Source organism: Cheilinus undulatus, linkage group 3, assembly GCF_018320785.1.
Source record: "Cheilinus undulatus linkage group 3, ASM1832078v1, whole genome shotgun sequence".
NCBI classification, from domain to species: Eukaryota; Metazoa; Chordata; class Actinopteri; order Labriformes; family Labridae; genus Cheilinus; species Cheilinus undulatus.
Genome location: NC_054867.1, coordinates 28319246 through 28332819, shown reverse-complemented (window position 1 = coordinate 28332819; position 13574 = coordinate 28319246). Strand labels below are relative to the sequence as shown.

The 13574-nt window shown below is 39.2% G+C and overlaps 1 protein-coding gene across 1 annotated transcript; it reads right to left on the bottom strand.

The window, feature by feature from the left end:
- Positions 1–161: 161 nt before the first annotated feature.
- pa2g4a (proliferation-associated 2G4, a) lies at positions 162–12254 on the bottom strand. Its single transcript, XM_041783665.1, has 13 exons — positions 12080–12254; positions 9871–9999; positions 9501–9606; positions 8567–8636; positions 7987–8079; positions 7620–7683; positions 7301–7379; positions 2680–2758; positions 2433–2566; positions 2253–2347; positions 2042–2169; positions 1606–1659; positions 162–1517 (listed from the first exon to the last, which is right to left on the bottom strand). The coding sequence occupies exons 1-13, from the start codon at positions 12159–12161 to the stop codon at positions 1455–1457; spliced, it is 1176 nt and encodes a 391-aa protein (XP_041639599.1). The 5' UTR covers positions 12162–12254; the 3' UTR covers positions 162–1454.
- Positions 12255–13574: the final 1320 nt, after the last annotated feature.

Below are 13574 nucleotides of genomic sequence, written 5' to 3'. Positions count from 1 at the left end.
TCATATCTAACTTGGCAAGAGTACCCTTGATTATTACTGACTGCCGCAGACACAGACACAATGTATGGGCTAAAAAATATGAAAAGTGTCCCTCCGATTGATAATGTATCTAATTTCTTCATCTTTAACATGGTTAAACATTGAGACAAATCAAACACAAATGTATGAAAATGTTTTATTTTATAGATGTAAAGTCACATTGCCCAATGACTGAGCTACAAAGCAGGATTTTACTCTCTAAACATATTCAACTGTTGACAAATGTGACTCAACAGTCCCACACCTGGAGATGAAACTCAGACCTAAAATGATCTCATACTGATCCATGACAAACTCTTAGTAAAGCTTTACAGCTTCAGTTTTCATGCTTCACAAGACTAATGGCATATTACAGAGAGCAACATGTGTCACTGATAGAAAAAATGTTCAAAATCAGAACATTAAGTTTCAATCCTTTCACAAAACTCTAGGGGAATGGCAGTAAATGTAGCATTTTTGTTCCCTAATGTCAAGCTGATTACAATTGGCTTGTAAACTTAGAAACTGTCCAGTCTTTTGTTCAGGTTATTGCTTTAACAAAATCTAGTGTGGTGTAGCTGCAGTCTGAGATGCAGACAGGCCCTGTATCCACTAACCTCCCCACATTTACTCTGGCACAAAGATGATCTGTTTTATTACAATCCCTGTCATTATTGTAAATAAACATATAATTCATGAGTGAGACACATATTTAACCCTTTACAGCATGTTGTTCAGATAGAAGAAGTCTCTTGAAATGTTTCAAAAGGTTTTTTTTTTTAACACAGGTAAGAAGTGACAAAAGTACACATAAACCTTTTCACTTTGAACAAATCAAGAAATCTTGGTAGACCTTGTTGCCAAAAGGGAAACAATATGACAATTCAGTTAAAGTTGCCTCTCAAGTGGCACGTCAATCCAGGATGGCCCCTTCAATAAAGCATGCCTCTGTAAAAGGAAAATGTGAATTTACAAATATGATCCAAGTTTCTGGTGGTATAATCCCATAATCCTCCATGGTGCTTGGATTTGAAAATAAGAGATCAGCCCCTTGTAATGCCTGCTGTGAGCCACAGCTACATTTAAAAACAGGCATGAAGAGGATTTCTCATTTTAAGTCGCAAGCAGTAATTGAAGATATAATCTTTTGGCAACAAGTATTTTCAAAGTTGCTATTATGTTTGCAAATATTCTTAATTTCCTGCCTAGGTTGGATAAAACAAAAACATTTCCTTCTATTTCACCCTAGCTTAATGCAGTAAAGGGTTAAAGATCCATAAAGGATGTCAAAATGTTTATTCAATTTTTAAGTTTTGGGTTTAATTCAGTGAAATCGCCTCTACTAGGTGTACAATGGGCAAAGAGCATGGGGCTGTTTGTCATGATTCCTCTTGCTTCTCTTTGGGGTCTTGCGTGTGTGGAAAGGCAGTTTTTGTTTATTCTACGGCTTCTGTTTCCTCAGTCGGCTGTCCAGTTGCGTTTTCTGCCGTCTTTGAGGCCTGCAGGATAAGAGAGGGAGGTAAAGATCAGTAAATGGAGGCAACTGGTAACAAACAAATCCTGGTAATTTCAGGAATTATAATTTACCTTCTTTTTCTTTTTCTTCTGTGTTTTACGGCTTGCAGAGCTTTGTAGTAAAGTCTGAGGAGGAGGAGAGAAATTTCCATTATAATGTAGATATGATGTTTATCACATTTCTCTATGATGACTCCCTTAAACTCTGGATCTTGAACTTTCAGCCCTGACTTGTGGAGCCCAGCCAGCCTGACATCAACAACTGTGCCATATTCAAAGTCCCTTAAATCCCCTTCCTTCCTCATTCTGAGATCCTGTTTCATGGACAACATTTACAGTGAAAAGGCTAAACTTTTGATGTGTTTTGGTTGTCTGTCTTAACCACGCTTAAATGTACTGAGTTGCTGCCATGTAATTGGCTGATTTGCCATTTGTGTTCACAAGCAACTGAACAGGTGTACCTAATAAATGGACGGTATCATATTTCTGTATAATAACTCAATCTTACCTTAAGCTCCGCATCTTGAACTTCATGCTCTGACTTGTAATGCTCTGCGTCAAAGGGTCCATTGGTGATTCTGTGGGGTCCATTGGCCATCAGCAGCACTGTGAACTTGAACTGAGCTACACACTCTCCTGGAAAAACAAAACAAAAAGGAAAGAAGCAGTAAATAAAGAGTAAAAGCTGTCACAAGGAAGAGAGAGAGGTAAACACTCACCTTCTTTCTCATGCAGCACACTAAAGGGCTGTAGCAATTCATGCTTGGCACACTCCACCACACCAAGTCTAGCTTTGGCTTCATCCCCAAAAGCCCTGATACAGAGAGAAATCCATTCAAATATCAGCAGATATTGGACTAACCCTATTCAAATGTATGTCCTAAACATTTTGTTCATACCGAAGAGTAAAGGGCATAGCATCAAACCGTCGTTCCACCTCACTGAAGAACGTACGGGAAGTCTTCATCTTCAGGCCATACTGCTTACTAGGGTCCCTCTTATAAATTGTAGTTCTCAGACCTCCATCTCTGGCCTTAAGGAAGAAGACAAGAGTGTAAAGAAATCCTTTTACACTGAAGTGTTTAATAGTGACAGCAGGATCAAAAACAAATGTAAAGTGTAGCTTGTAAATGAAAGGACACCTACCTTTCCTTCTCCGGTGCTTATCAACACATCCACAGCGTAGACTTCATGTACCTCAAACTCTGCCTTCTCATGGTCCTTCCTGAAATGAGTCAAGATGACAAACTGTAATCAATATAAATACACCAGTAACATTATTTAAAGCAAAACTGAATTGGAGGGAAATAATCAGGCTAAAAAATAACATTTTTGAAAAACTCAAGGGAAAACGGCAGCAGGGAGGAGTTTAAGAAACACCAATCTAATGCCTGGACAAGTGACATCACAACCTGCTCATGTGTCATCTGTTTCCATGAAGAAGTCCGGTTTCGTTCAGTAAAGTTTTGCCATGGTTTAGCACATTAAGCACCGATAATGCCCATGTTTCTTCAGCTGATGTTTGTCCAGTCTTGCTCGCTGTGATGGGACATCAGTCTGTTGTTTTTTTTTTAGCTCCAGATCATTTGGCTCAGCTCAATAGAGCTGGTTGTTTAGCTCCCAAAAGGTGCTTCATTTGGTATCAGTTTGGCTTTCTAAATGTGGATTCAATAACAACAAAGACTAGAGGAAAGGAAACTGGCACTCAAACAGAAGTAGCTACCATGACTCACATTAGGCTCAGCTAGCCTCTTAGCTCAGCACTGGACTCCCCTTGACTCTTGTGTTATGAATGCCACTGAGACAACCCCAATTAATGGAGTTGCGGTCACTGCATCCAAACGTGAAAACACAACCATGAGCTGAGCAGTAAACCAGAGGCTAATAAATGGCAGCTGTGTGTACCTGGTGTGACGTCTGGACCTCAACCACAGCGTCCTTCCTCGGCTACCTGACAAGCACAGTCTTTGGCTCCCACGAGCTGCCAGCCCTGTCTGGTTGGTTTCATTTAGGTTTTGTTGTGTGGTGGTGGAGAGATGGCGGAAACGGTGGTGCAGGTTTAAAAACCGCGCGGGCTAAACTCATGCAGCTAAGCAAGTACGGTGCGGGCTGAACTACACAACTTCACGTTTGTCCATCAGATGTAAGAGTGAAGTGAGTCTTTACAGCATCTCTCTCATGGCTCTGCAGCTGCTGCAAATCCCCGCTGTTCTCTGTACAGGTGTCCCCAAATTCACAATCAATCGGTTTTCAAACACACAGACCGGAAGTGACGTCTCCCAACACCAACCTGTGTTGCTGGGATTTGTAGCCTTTATTTCCCAGGCTTTACCCGACAATATATTTACACACAGCTGCTGCATCTCTGTTTAATACAAGCTCATAGTTTCAGGGGAAAAGAAACGTGAGAAAGAGAAAAGACCCCAATCCTATCCGTGACACTTGTCTCCCTCCATCTGGATAGACAATGCCAGGGTTCCCCAATTACTTTTCCCAAGGGCCAAAATATTTCAAGGACAGAAAGCCGAGGGCCAGACATTGGATTTTGACTGCTCATATCGTACTGCTTACAGCGCTACAAACCCTCACCAACTGAGTGAAAACTTGACTTATAAACATATGTCTGCGCCACAATAGTCATTCCTGTGCATGTCTGTTCTCTCTGAATCACCCTGAGATCACTGCATGTGTCATGAAGTGGCGCATCTCCATGTGCAATTTCTAAGCCTTGTAGCGCTGTGCCAAGACCAAAAATGCAGACCTCTGAAGTCATAGGACAGCCTGTGTCCACATTAGGATTAAATGTTCAGTTATAAAGAATTTGTTTTATCATTATGAGAGGAATTTTTACCGTTTGATGAAAGCTTAATTCAAGTTCAATATGCCACAGGACTTATAAACGATGTCCTGTTTAAATGTAAGTGATCAAGACCATAATTGCACTTCTTGTTGACATAAAATTAAATTGTATGTGAATAAATGTAGTTGATATTAGTTTGGCATTACATGTTTTTATATTTAGTGATCATATCAAGCTGGAGATTGAACTGAGTCGCTCACCAAAGTGAGACATGTCTGTGTTTGTGGCTGACAGACTATTATGCAGGGAAAGTGTTTGTTATCCTGAGAGCAGCTGTTTTAATCACTCAGGGATAGAGGTTTTGTTTTACAAGGCAAAAACCTCTGACATTCATTAAGGCCTGAGATGCAGAAAACTTGTCAGAGGCAAAATGCACAGGCCTGCTAGCCACTGATGGAAGTGACATGGTACTCCACAACACAGAATAGCATAGAACTCAATTAAATAGATAGGCTTCATGAATCAGCCCATTGCCACTAGGACCTGGTTATTACAGTGCTCCACTAATATCCGATACCAGCATCAGATCTCTGCATGTCTCACTATAGTGCTATTTGATAGGATCAAATAGGAACACCAATATACCAGGGATGTTAGGCAACTAATTTAAAATGAATGATGAAAAGCATCATCAAATGATGAGTCCACTAATCTGAAGACAAGGAAACAGTCTAAATTCAGCACTTCTTGTTAAGAACGGTTGAAGTAGAAACAACAATGTCTGCGTGTAAAAATTTCAAATTGATTTGACAATTGTGTCAAAACTTAGCAGTACAAGCACCACCGGCCTTGCACAGTAATTTCCACATGCCTGTGCTATAAGAGGTCCACATTCTTCTGTTCAAGTTTATATATGTCAGTTTAACCCAACAGAGTGTACAGACAACATCTCCATGTTCTAGATCAAACGCTGTCAAAGCTCTGCATGCCACCAGATGCCATCTGTCCACTAGTTTACAGGTACATCTCAAAAAAATAGAATATCATGAAAAAGTTCAATATTTTTTGTCACTCATTTCTGAAAGTGAAACCCATATATTACATAGCCTTGTTACAAATAGAGTGAAATATTTCAAGCCTTTATGTCTTGAAATGTTGATGATTATGGCTTACAGATAAGAAAACCCAAAATTTAGTGTCTCAAAAATTAGAATATTACATAAGATCAATTAAAAAAAAAGGATATTTTAAAGAGAAATGTCAGGCTTCTGAAAAGTATGTTCATTTCTATGCCTTCAGTACTTGGTTGGGCCTCCTTTTGTATAAATTACTGCATCAATGCAGCATGGCATGGAGGCGATCAGCCTGTGGCACTGCTCAGGTGTAATGGAAGCCCAGGTTGCTTCGACAGCAGCCTTAACGTCATCTGCATTGTTGGGTCTGGGGTCTCTCATCTTCCTCTTGACAATACCCCATAGATTTTCTATAGGGTTCAGGTCAGGCCAGTTTGCTGGCCAATCAAGCACAGTAAAACCATGGTCATTGAACCAGCTTTTGGTACCTTTGGCAATGTGGGCAGGTGCCAAGTCCTGCTGGAAAATGAAATCAGCATCTCCATAAAGCTTGTCAGCAGAAAGAATAGTGAGGGGCTCTAAAATGTCCTGGTAAATGGCTGTGTTTACTGTAGACTTCAGAAAACACAGTGGACCAACACCAGCAGATGCCATGGCAGCCCAGATCATCACTGACTGTGGAAACTTCACACTGGACTTCAAGCAACATGGATTCTGTGCCTCTCCACTCTTCAAGGTCCCAGAGTCTGGAGGAAGAGTGGAGAGGCACAGAATCCACGTTGCTTGAAGTCCAGTGTGAAGTTTCCACGGTGTAGTTTCAGCCTCAGCAAGGTAGTGATCTACTTGTTAAAAACAGAATTGTTATAATTGTTATAAACTAAGAGATATGATTTTGGTTTGTGCATTTTCAGCTGAAAGTATAAAGGCCCTAAGACAAAAGCTTTCAAAACTTTTGTGTTTAAGAAATAATAAAAAAGAAGTAGTGAGATTGGTAAATTTGTTTTCATTCTTTCTTTATGAAGCAAAACAGTCCCACATACTGTCTCCAACTTTTGCAGTCAAATTGTTTTTCATCAACAAAAATTTGTTACACAGCTCTTCATTGGGTAATGTTTTTTTCATTTTTTATATCGTATCGTGAGTATTTCATATTGTGAGCCCTATATCGTATCGTGAATTGACGATTTCATTACACCCCTAATATAAAAGCTAATAGTATAACCATCCAGTAACTTTGGTGCTGACCAGCATAGATGAAGATGTTTGATCATTTAGTTGGCTAACTATTAGGGGTGGGAGAAAAAAATCGATTCAGCATAGTATCACCATATTTTGTCTGGTGATATATCGTCCCAAGAATCGATTATTTTCAAATTAATTGCTAATATGAAGTGAAGCCTATGATAGTGGAAAAATGAAATCAATTGTTTGGAAAATTGATTGTCCAGTGAGGTCAACAGAGGTGACGGTCATAGAGCAGGAGAAAGTAAGTACAACAAACATGGCAGCATCAGGGGAAGGACATTAGGATTACAAGCAGGGCACTAATAAGCTGGACATGACATATGAGGTCTGCAAAAAGTGCTACATAGAAATAAAACACTATGGAAATACAACAAACATGAGGGCAAGGCTAATGCTAAATCAGCTAAACAGTTGAAAAAAATGGTATAGATCGCAAAATATCGCACTATATGGTATCGCAACACTCACTGTATTGCAAAATGTTTAAAATCACAATAATATTGAATCGTGACCCAAGTATCGCAATACTATCGTATCGTTGGGCCACTAGTGATTCCCACCCCTACTAATTATGCATATTTACAAGCAAAACATTCATGCATGATCTACTATTGGTATTTTATGCTCTGTGTAAAGTGATTTGTCTTACCGCTGTTGATCTGTGGGATTCTGAATGATGGTCTTTTCTCCATCTATGACATGCTGCTTTAGCTGATGAGACAGCATTCCTTTAAAACACAGTCAGGCAGATATTTTAACATTAAACAGGAAAAGTGAATCATCTAAAGTCAAATATCTGCTTAGATTTCATATCTAAATACTTACCAGTTTCTTAATACATAAACAAGGAATTCAAATTGGTTACTGACGGACAAAGGCATCCAAATGTGAATGTTCGTGTTTGCCCTGAATGCCTTTACCAGGACATGGTACACTGAGAGGAACAGTGCTTTTAATCAGACGCTTACCCTCAATTGGTGAGCACTTGAAGGACTGAGCGATCTTGTTCCAGGCTTCTGTCACCTGAGTGTTCTGAGAGAGAAAAAATACCTTATTTTAACACCTAAAAGCAAAGATTTATTTCCAATTAAAAAAAACATGGAACACACCAACAGGTGAAATGCACCCTGAAAATAGCCTATAATTCTGGGTTGTTCTGAAGTATAATTACATCCCTTGTTTTTTATTAAGGAAGAGCCGCTACTGCCTGGTACATGTACCCACAGTTTCAACTCTTCAGAATACAACTCATCTAGATCTTTTCATGATCAGGGCTGTCTACTACTATGAAGAAAGGGATAATGGCAAAGACAGTGAGGAAGTGGTAACATGTACCTGGTTACCGGGTTTAACAAGGCGAAGGGCTGCTTCTGCACACAGATGAGCTGCCTTAATTACATCAGCTTTCCGGCCTGTGACTGGATTTTCCTGCAGTTAAAAACAAAATGATAATAATGAGGACTCAAAGTTGTTAGGCAAAGAAGGAAAACAGAAGTGTGAAGACAAAGCTAGTCTGAGAAGCAGACATATCTGCAGGCTCATGTATGTTCTGGAAGATCTGAGGAGATGAAGAAGGTAATTGTCATGTAGCAGCTGAAGCCAGTGATATGTCTTTGTTTAAGATCACAGTTACAGGTAACACATTTGGTTTAATTTGCTGCACAATGCTGATGTTCTTTGAGCTTATGTTCCCCTTTCAAGAACTGATGTTTGTTTTTAAACCAGTGATGTCATGAAATGACCCTAAGTCACAGAGCTTGTAATACTGGATCGCTATCATCTAGCTAAAATATAACAGATTTTCTGTTTTTTGAAAAATATAGAGCCGGGTCTTTCTGGACCCAGGGTTCACTCTCCATCCCTAGATGAATGGTTAAAATAAAACATCATCAGAAACAAATAAAAAGGCACTCACCTTGCTGGCTCCCACAACAAAGCTGTGAGCAACATTGGCAATGAAGCCGTCCACATGAACCCCAAGATCTCTATTTTAAAACAAGAGGAGAAGAGCAGATTAAAGTATGAAAAAACACAACAAAACAAACTGATAGGACTCAGAGTCCATTGCAAGTGTATCTGCTGAACAGCTGTCAAGATCATTTGTGTTACTTCAAAAACTGATCAATCAAATTATCTCTGAAGGACAAAATGTCAACTACCAGCACTTTGGAAAATGAGATTTATAAAGTCTCAACAATAACCACTAAGGTCAGACAAAAATAAAACAATTAAGTCTGTTTTGGCTACTAATCAGAAGATAAATTCCAAGGTGAATTCCTTTTTGGCTGTACATCAGCTGGACACAGTGAAGGACATATTGTACATTCAGAAGAGCAGCATCACAGACTCTAACAAATTAAATGGTGTTCCCCATTAGAGGGTCAAGCTTGGAGTGTTTGAAAAGTGAGACACATATAAATCTACTGTGCGTAACCACATCACCATGAAGTCAAGCAAACAGCCCTTAAACAATTTAAATATTCACAACAACATAAAACACATAAAAGACAAAGACATGTGGCAATACAACAAATAAGTTTAGATGACTTCCATATTTATAGACAACATTGCATTAAAAAGGGTGTTATATTGGATTTAGTAGGTGGATGGCCACCAAGGCTGAAATCCAACACACCCACCTGTTTTAACAATGCCTGACCTTACTTGTCGTTTGCCACAGACAGAGAGGTGAAACTTCACTGATGAAGCAAACAGTCACAAGCAAAAGAGAAAAACCTCACAATACAATCCTAGATATCACACAGAGAAGAGGATGACACACTGGGGGACTTAAGACACAGGTGGGGAAAAGAAGCAAGGAAACATTTATTGCAGAGCATGGTGCCTACATTTTGACCAGATCCCCATCTTTAAGTGTGTAGTCAGGGTCACTCTTCAGGGGAGAGAAGTGGCAAACACAGTTATTGACTGAGACGCTGGTGGGAAAGGCAATGCCTAGAAAAGGGAGAAGAGAACCACCAAGTCTTCATTTGGAAATTATCTATAAATGTAGAAAAATAAACTACACATGGATGGAGGTAATGACACTTGGATCAACTCAGAAACTTATTTTATGCCCTTGTGGTTATTTAAACAAGTCACTCACACACAATCACACTGCAGACAATTTCATTGAATGCATCTAGTCCCTCCTTCTTGATAAGTCCTTCACTGTTCACTCATATGACAATAAGCCAACTCAAATCTTCCCTGCCTCACCTTTCTTCATTTCTTTCTCCTTCTTGAAGACCTTCCCAGTCTCAGCCATGATGTATCCATCCCCTTTTTCACAAAGGCTAAGCACTGACACCCCTGGCTTGGCTGCTTCCACCACCAGACGTAGGGCCTCTAGATAAGACAAACAGTAAATGATCAAGAGGAGCAGAGGAATAAAAACAGCCTTACTGGCAAGAACAACAAGAAAACAGATCTCCAACCAGGCTGTACATGTAAGGACACACCTCTATAATAATGTACATTATATTTGAAGTGTTAATTAAGCGTAAATATTGTAAACTTGAGCATTTTTAAAGTGTCTACATTAGTCCATACTACCCACTAAACACATTTTTTGAAACTGTTAAATATTTTACGATATGAAAGAACTGCAGCTACTCTACAAAATCTTTGGCAAGGTGGGTCTCCTCTGGCAAGAACAAACCAGAGTGTCAACCTCATAGCAAGGCATACAGTACATTAGGGGTCATCAACTCCATTTTCCCAAGGGTCAGCTTTTTCCTGACTCATGCTGTTGAGGCTGGACATTGAAATAAACTGAAATAAAATTAGTATTTGTCTAATTAACATATTCTTGCAAAAATATTATATCTTTCCCAAATTAATAGAACTTTAACCCTTTAACAGTGGGATGAGACCCTATCACCTATACTGCAGACAGCCACAAGAGGGCAATTTAGATATTTTAGCTACACATTTCTGGATCCCTCTTGATGTCTCACTGAGTCACTGAGTTTGGTGCAAATGTGCTGTGTTGTGATTGGCCAGAAACATGCAAAAAAAAAAAGATCTGTGAAGATTCTCAGAGGGGTATTTGCACTGTTAAAGAGCCTTATGTGGAAAATTAATGTGGAAAAACTGCAAGATGAATCAAGATAATAATAAAAATTAAGGTGGAAAAACTGCACAATGAATCAAGATAACATTAACAGGTGTTCCCCATGCCAAATTAGAGAAATATTAGTGTGCTTCTTCCCTCTCAAATTTTCTCAATTTAATAAACTTCTGGGGGCCAGATGGGAACTGTGGGAAGCCTGACCCCCAGGCCTCCAGTTGATTATCACTGCAAAACATATCGATAAAGAATATGGACTAAGCATCCTTTAGGAACATCTAAAGTCATAGATGTGAACTCAGTGGATAACTTCATTTGTGGTGCAAATTTGCCTCACATCAAAAACAATCTACCAAAAGACTTATACTTTGGGAGTAACCATCAACACGAAATTTTTTAACCATGACAAATCAATACTACTGTTTTTGCTGTGTATACAGGCTGTTTTGGGATGTGATATGGAATAATTATGTCATTATGTGCAAAAAAGTAATAGTAATTGGTTGCTTTCCATCGCTGTTCTAAGTAAGTAACGTTTATTTGATTAGCACTTTCCAGAGAAAAAGACAGAAAATGCTTTACAACACAACAAAATAAAACGGCACAAATACATACAAAGAGCAAGAATAAGAGCAAGGGATTATTTAAGATGGATAGTGACTTTTTGTAGCCACTTTTTTTATTTCTGCTTAATAAAGTATCGTTCACTTGTAGTGACTTGTCGAAAATTGCAGGAAGAGTCTGAGAAAAATAGCGCTACAAAATAAATGTGAGGGCTTCAAATGCACAGAGGGTCAACAGTATGTGTTTCGAGCGGTGTTCAAGTTATAATATTACACCTTGTGTTGTCCATGTCACTTAGCAGACATATGCAGTTATATGCGTTATAAAAATTAACGCATACATTTATCGATTAAAAAAGTTAGACATAAAGTAATAAAAGAGTTGAGCGTGGTCATTTAGAGACGTGTGCAAGTCTTACCATATCTGTGGCTGCCCGCTGTAACTTATCTTCGCCCGTTTGCCTGATATGTTCAGCAGACTGCACGAGCTAAGCTAACGTAAACTGGTAAGTTAGCAGCGTGACTTAGTAACAGTTACACATGCTGACGGCGCGCCGCTGTAACACACTTTAACAATTTGTAAAGATATAACAGCGAGGTTATCCTTTATCTCAACAGCTTTACCCGCTAGCTAGCTAGTCAGTCTGTCTGTATAGCATGTGTGCTTCGCAGGTTAACCACATGGCTGCTTTTGCTGTGTAGGAAACTAACGTTAGCTGGATGCACGACAGGCCGAGAGCAGTAGGTCAGCCTCTCCACTCCACAATAGCTTCAGTGTTTATTTTTTACTCACGGTTTGCGATGTCACCACCCATTTTGTACTTGGTGACCACCAGATCCTCAGCTATGGTCTGCTCCTGCTCCTCGTCGGACATGTTGGCAGTGAAGTTTGAGTCGCCAATGGGCCCTATACAGCGACAGCTCCCACGGCTCCGCTCGGGTTTGACGGATGCTTCCCACACCAGCCGCCTGCTGCCTCAGGCCCCTCCCACTTCAGAGTGACGCGGTTAACGTCATGACGCATTTAAACCGCCAAAATGAAGACAAAACATTTTTTATCATTCTATTAACAAAATGCGATGGACACAGACGGGTATTCAACACAGTAAGGACAAAATTTAATGACAATAGGAAATAAGTAAATAAAATATATGACATAAAACAGTAAACTAAAGGATAAATGATTAGGGCTTTTGATGTAGTTCGTATTATTCTGAATTCCCTGAAGTTTTTTTGCATTATAATTTTACTATGGTAAAATGAGAAAAATAGTCTGCAAACTACTGGAGAGAAAAACCCATGAGACCTCAACAAAGGGTATGAATGCAGTCATCAGTGGTATGATAAAAAGCCTCCACCTGTGTACGGTAAGTAATTAGTTTTAAAAAATGGCAATGCCAAGCAGTTTAATCTCTGAAAAGACAAGCTGAATTTGTATGGACGGTATCTCTTCATAACTTCTGAGTCAATTGAGTAAATTTTGTCATCACTTTTGCCAAAAAATTGGCAGCTGGACTTTTAATTCTTAGATATTATATCCCCATTCCCTGTCTATAATGATAATTGTTATTATTATAAGAAGAAGAGGAAGAGGCTTTGTTATTTCTTCTTCTTGTTCCTCTCATTTTAATGGTCTTTATGAGGTGTTTTCCAGGCACTCAAATAAGCTGTTCATTCCTTAAAAGCTGTATGCAGTAATCAAAATACACAACATAACACATGTGAAATACAAACGTTTGTAAGCATCATATCAACAGCATCCAGAAACTCTGTTCTCCCAGGTTTGTTACTTAGTGGTAGAGAGAGGAGTTAAGTGTTGGAAGAATGGTGGCTAAGGCAGGAGTCAGATGATGGAGATGAGGTATAAAGGACCCAGGTGGTAGAGGTCTTTGTGAGTGAGGGACAGGATTTTAAATTGAATCTGGTAGCCAATGAAGATTCTGAAGGATAGGGTGATGTAGTAACATCTAGTTGAAATGTTTAGGGTCTTTTTTAATCTCCGTTATGTGCAGAATGAACTTTAATGTTTATTAATAAACCTAGCCAAAGGGAACAACTGACTTAACATAATGACCATTTGACAACACACTACTATCATACCATCCATGTGTGTTACCATCGTACCATCCATCCATTTTCTTTTGCTTCTCAAGGTCTTGATGATGATGAGAACAGCATCGAGTTGTTTTCTTTTCAAAAATGACAAAAGTCATGTACTGACATGTCTATAGTCACCATGGTTCGTGGCATTATGCAGATCTCTATGGAGTTTATTCCTTCAGTAGGGG

Excerpts from the sequence above, each read along its gene's own strand:
- pa2g4a (XM_041783665.1), bottom strand. The coding sequence starts at position 12,161 with ATGTCCGACGAGGAGCAGGAGCAGACCATAGCTGAGGATCTGGTGGTC. Across the intron at positions 9,607-9,870 it reads GGAGAAAGAAATGAAGAAAG|GCATTGCCTTTCCCACCAGC; the intron begins GTGAGGCAGGGA and ends TCCCTTTTCTAG. Across the intron at positions 2,170-2,252 it reads TGTGCTGCATGAGAAAGAAG|GAGAGTGTGTAGCTCAGTTC; the intron begins GTGAGTGTTTAC and ends TTGTTTTTCCAG.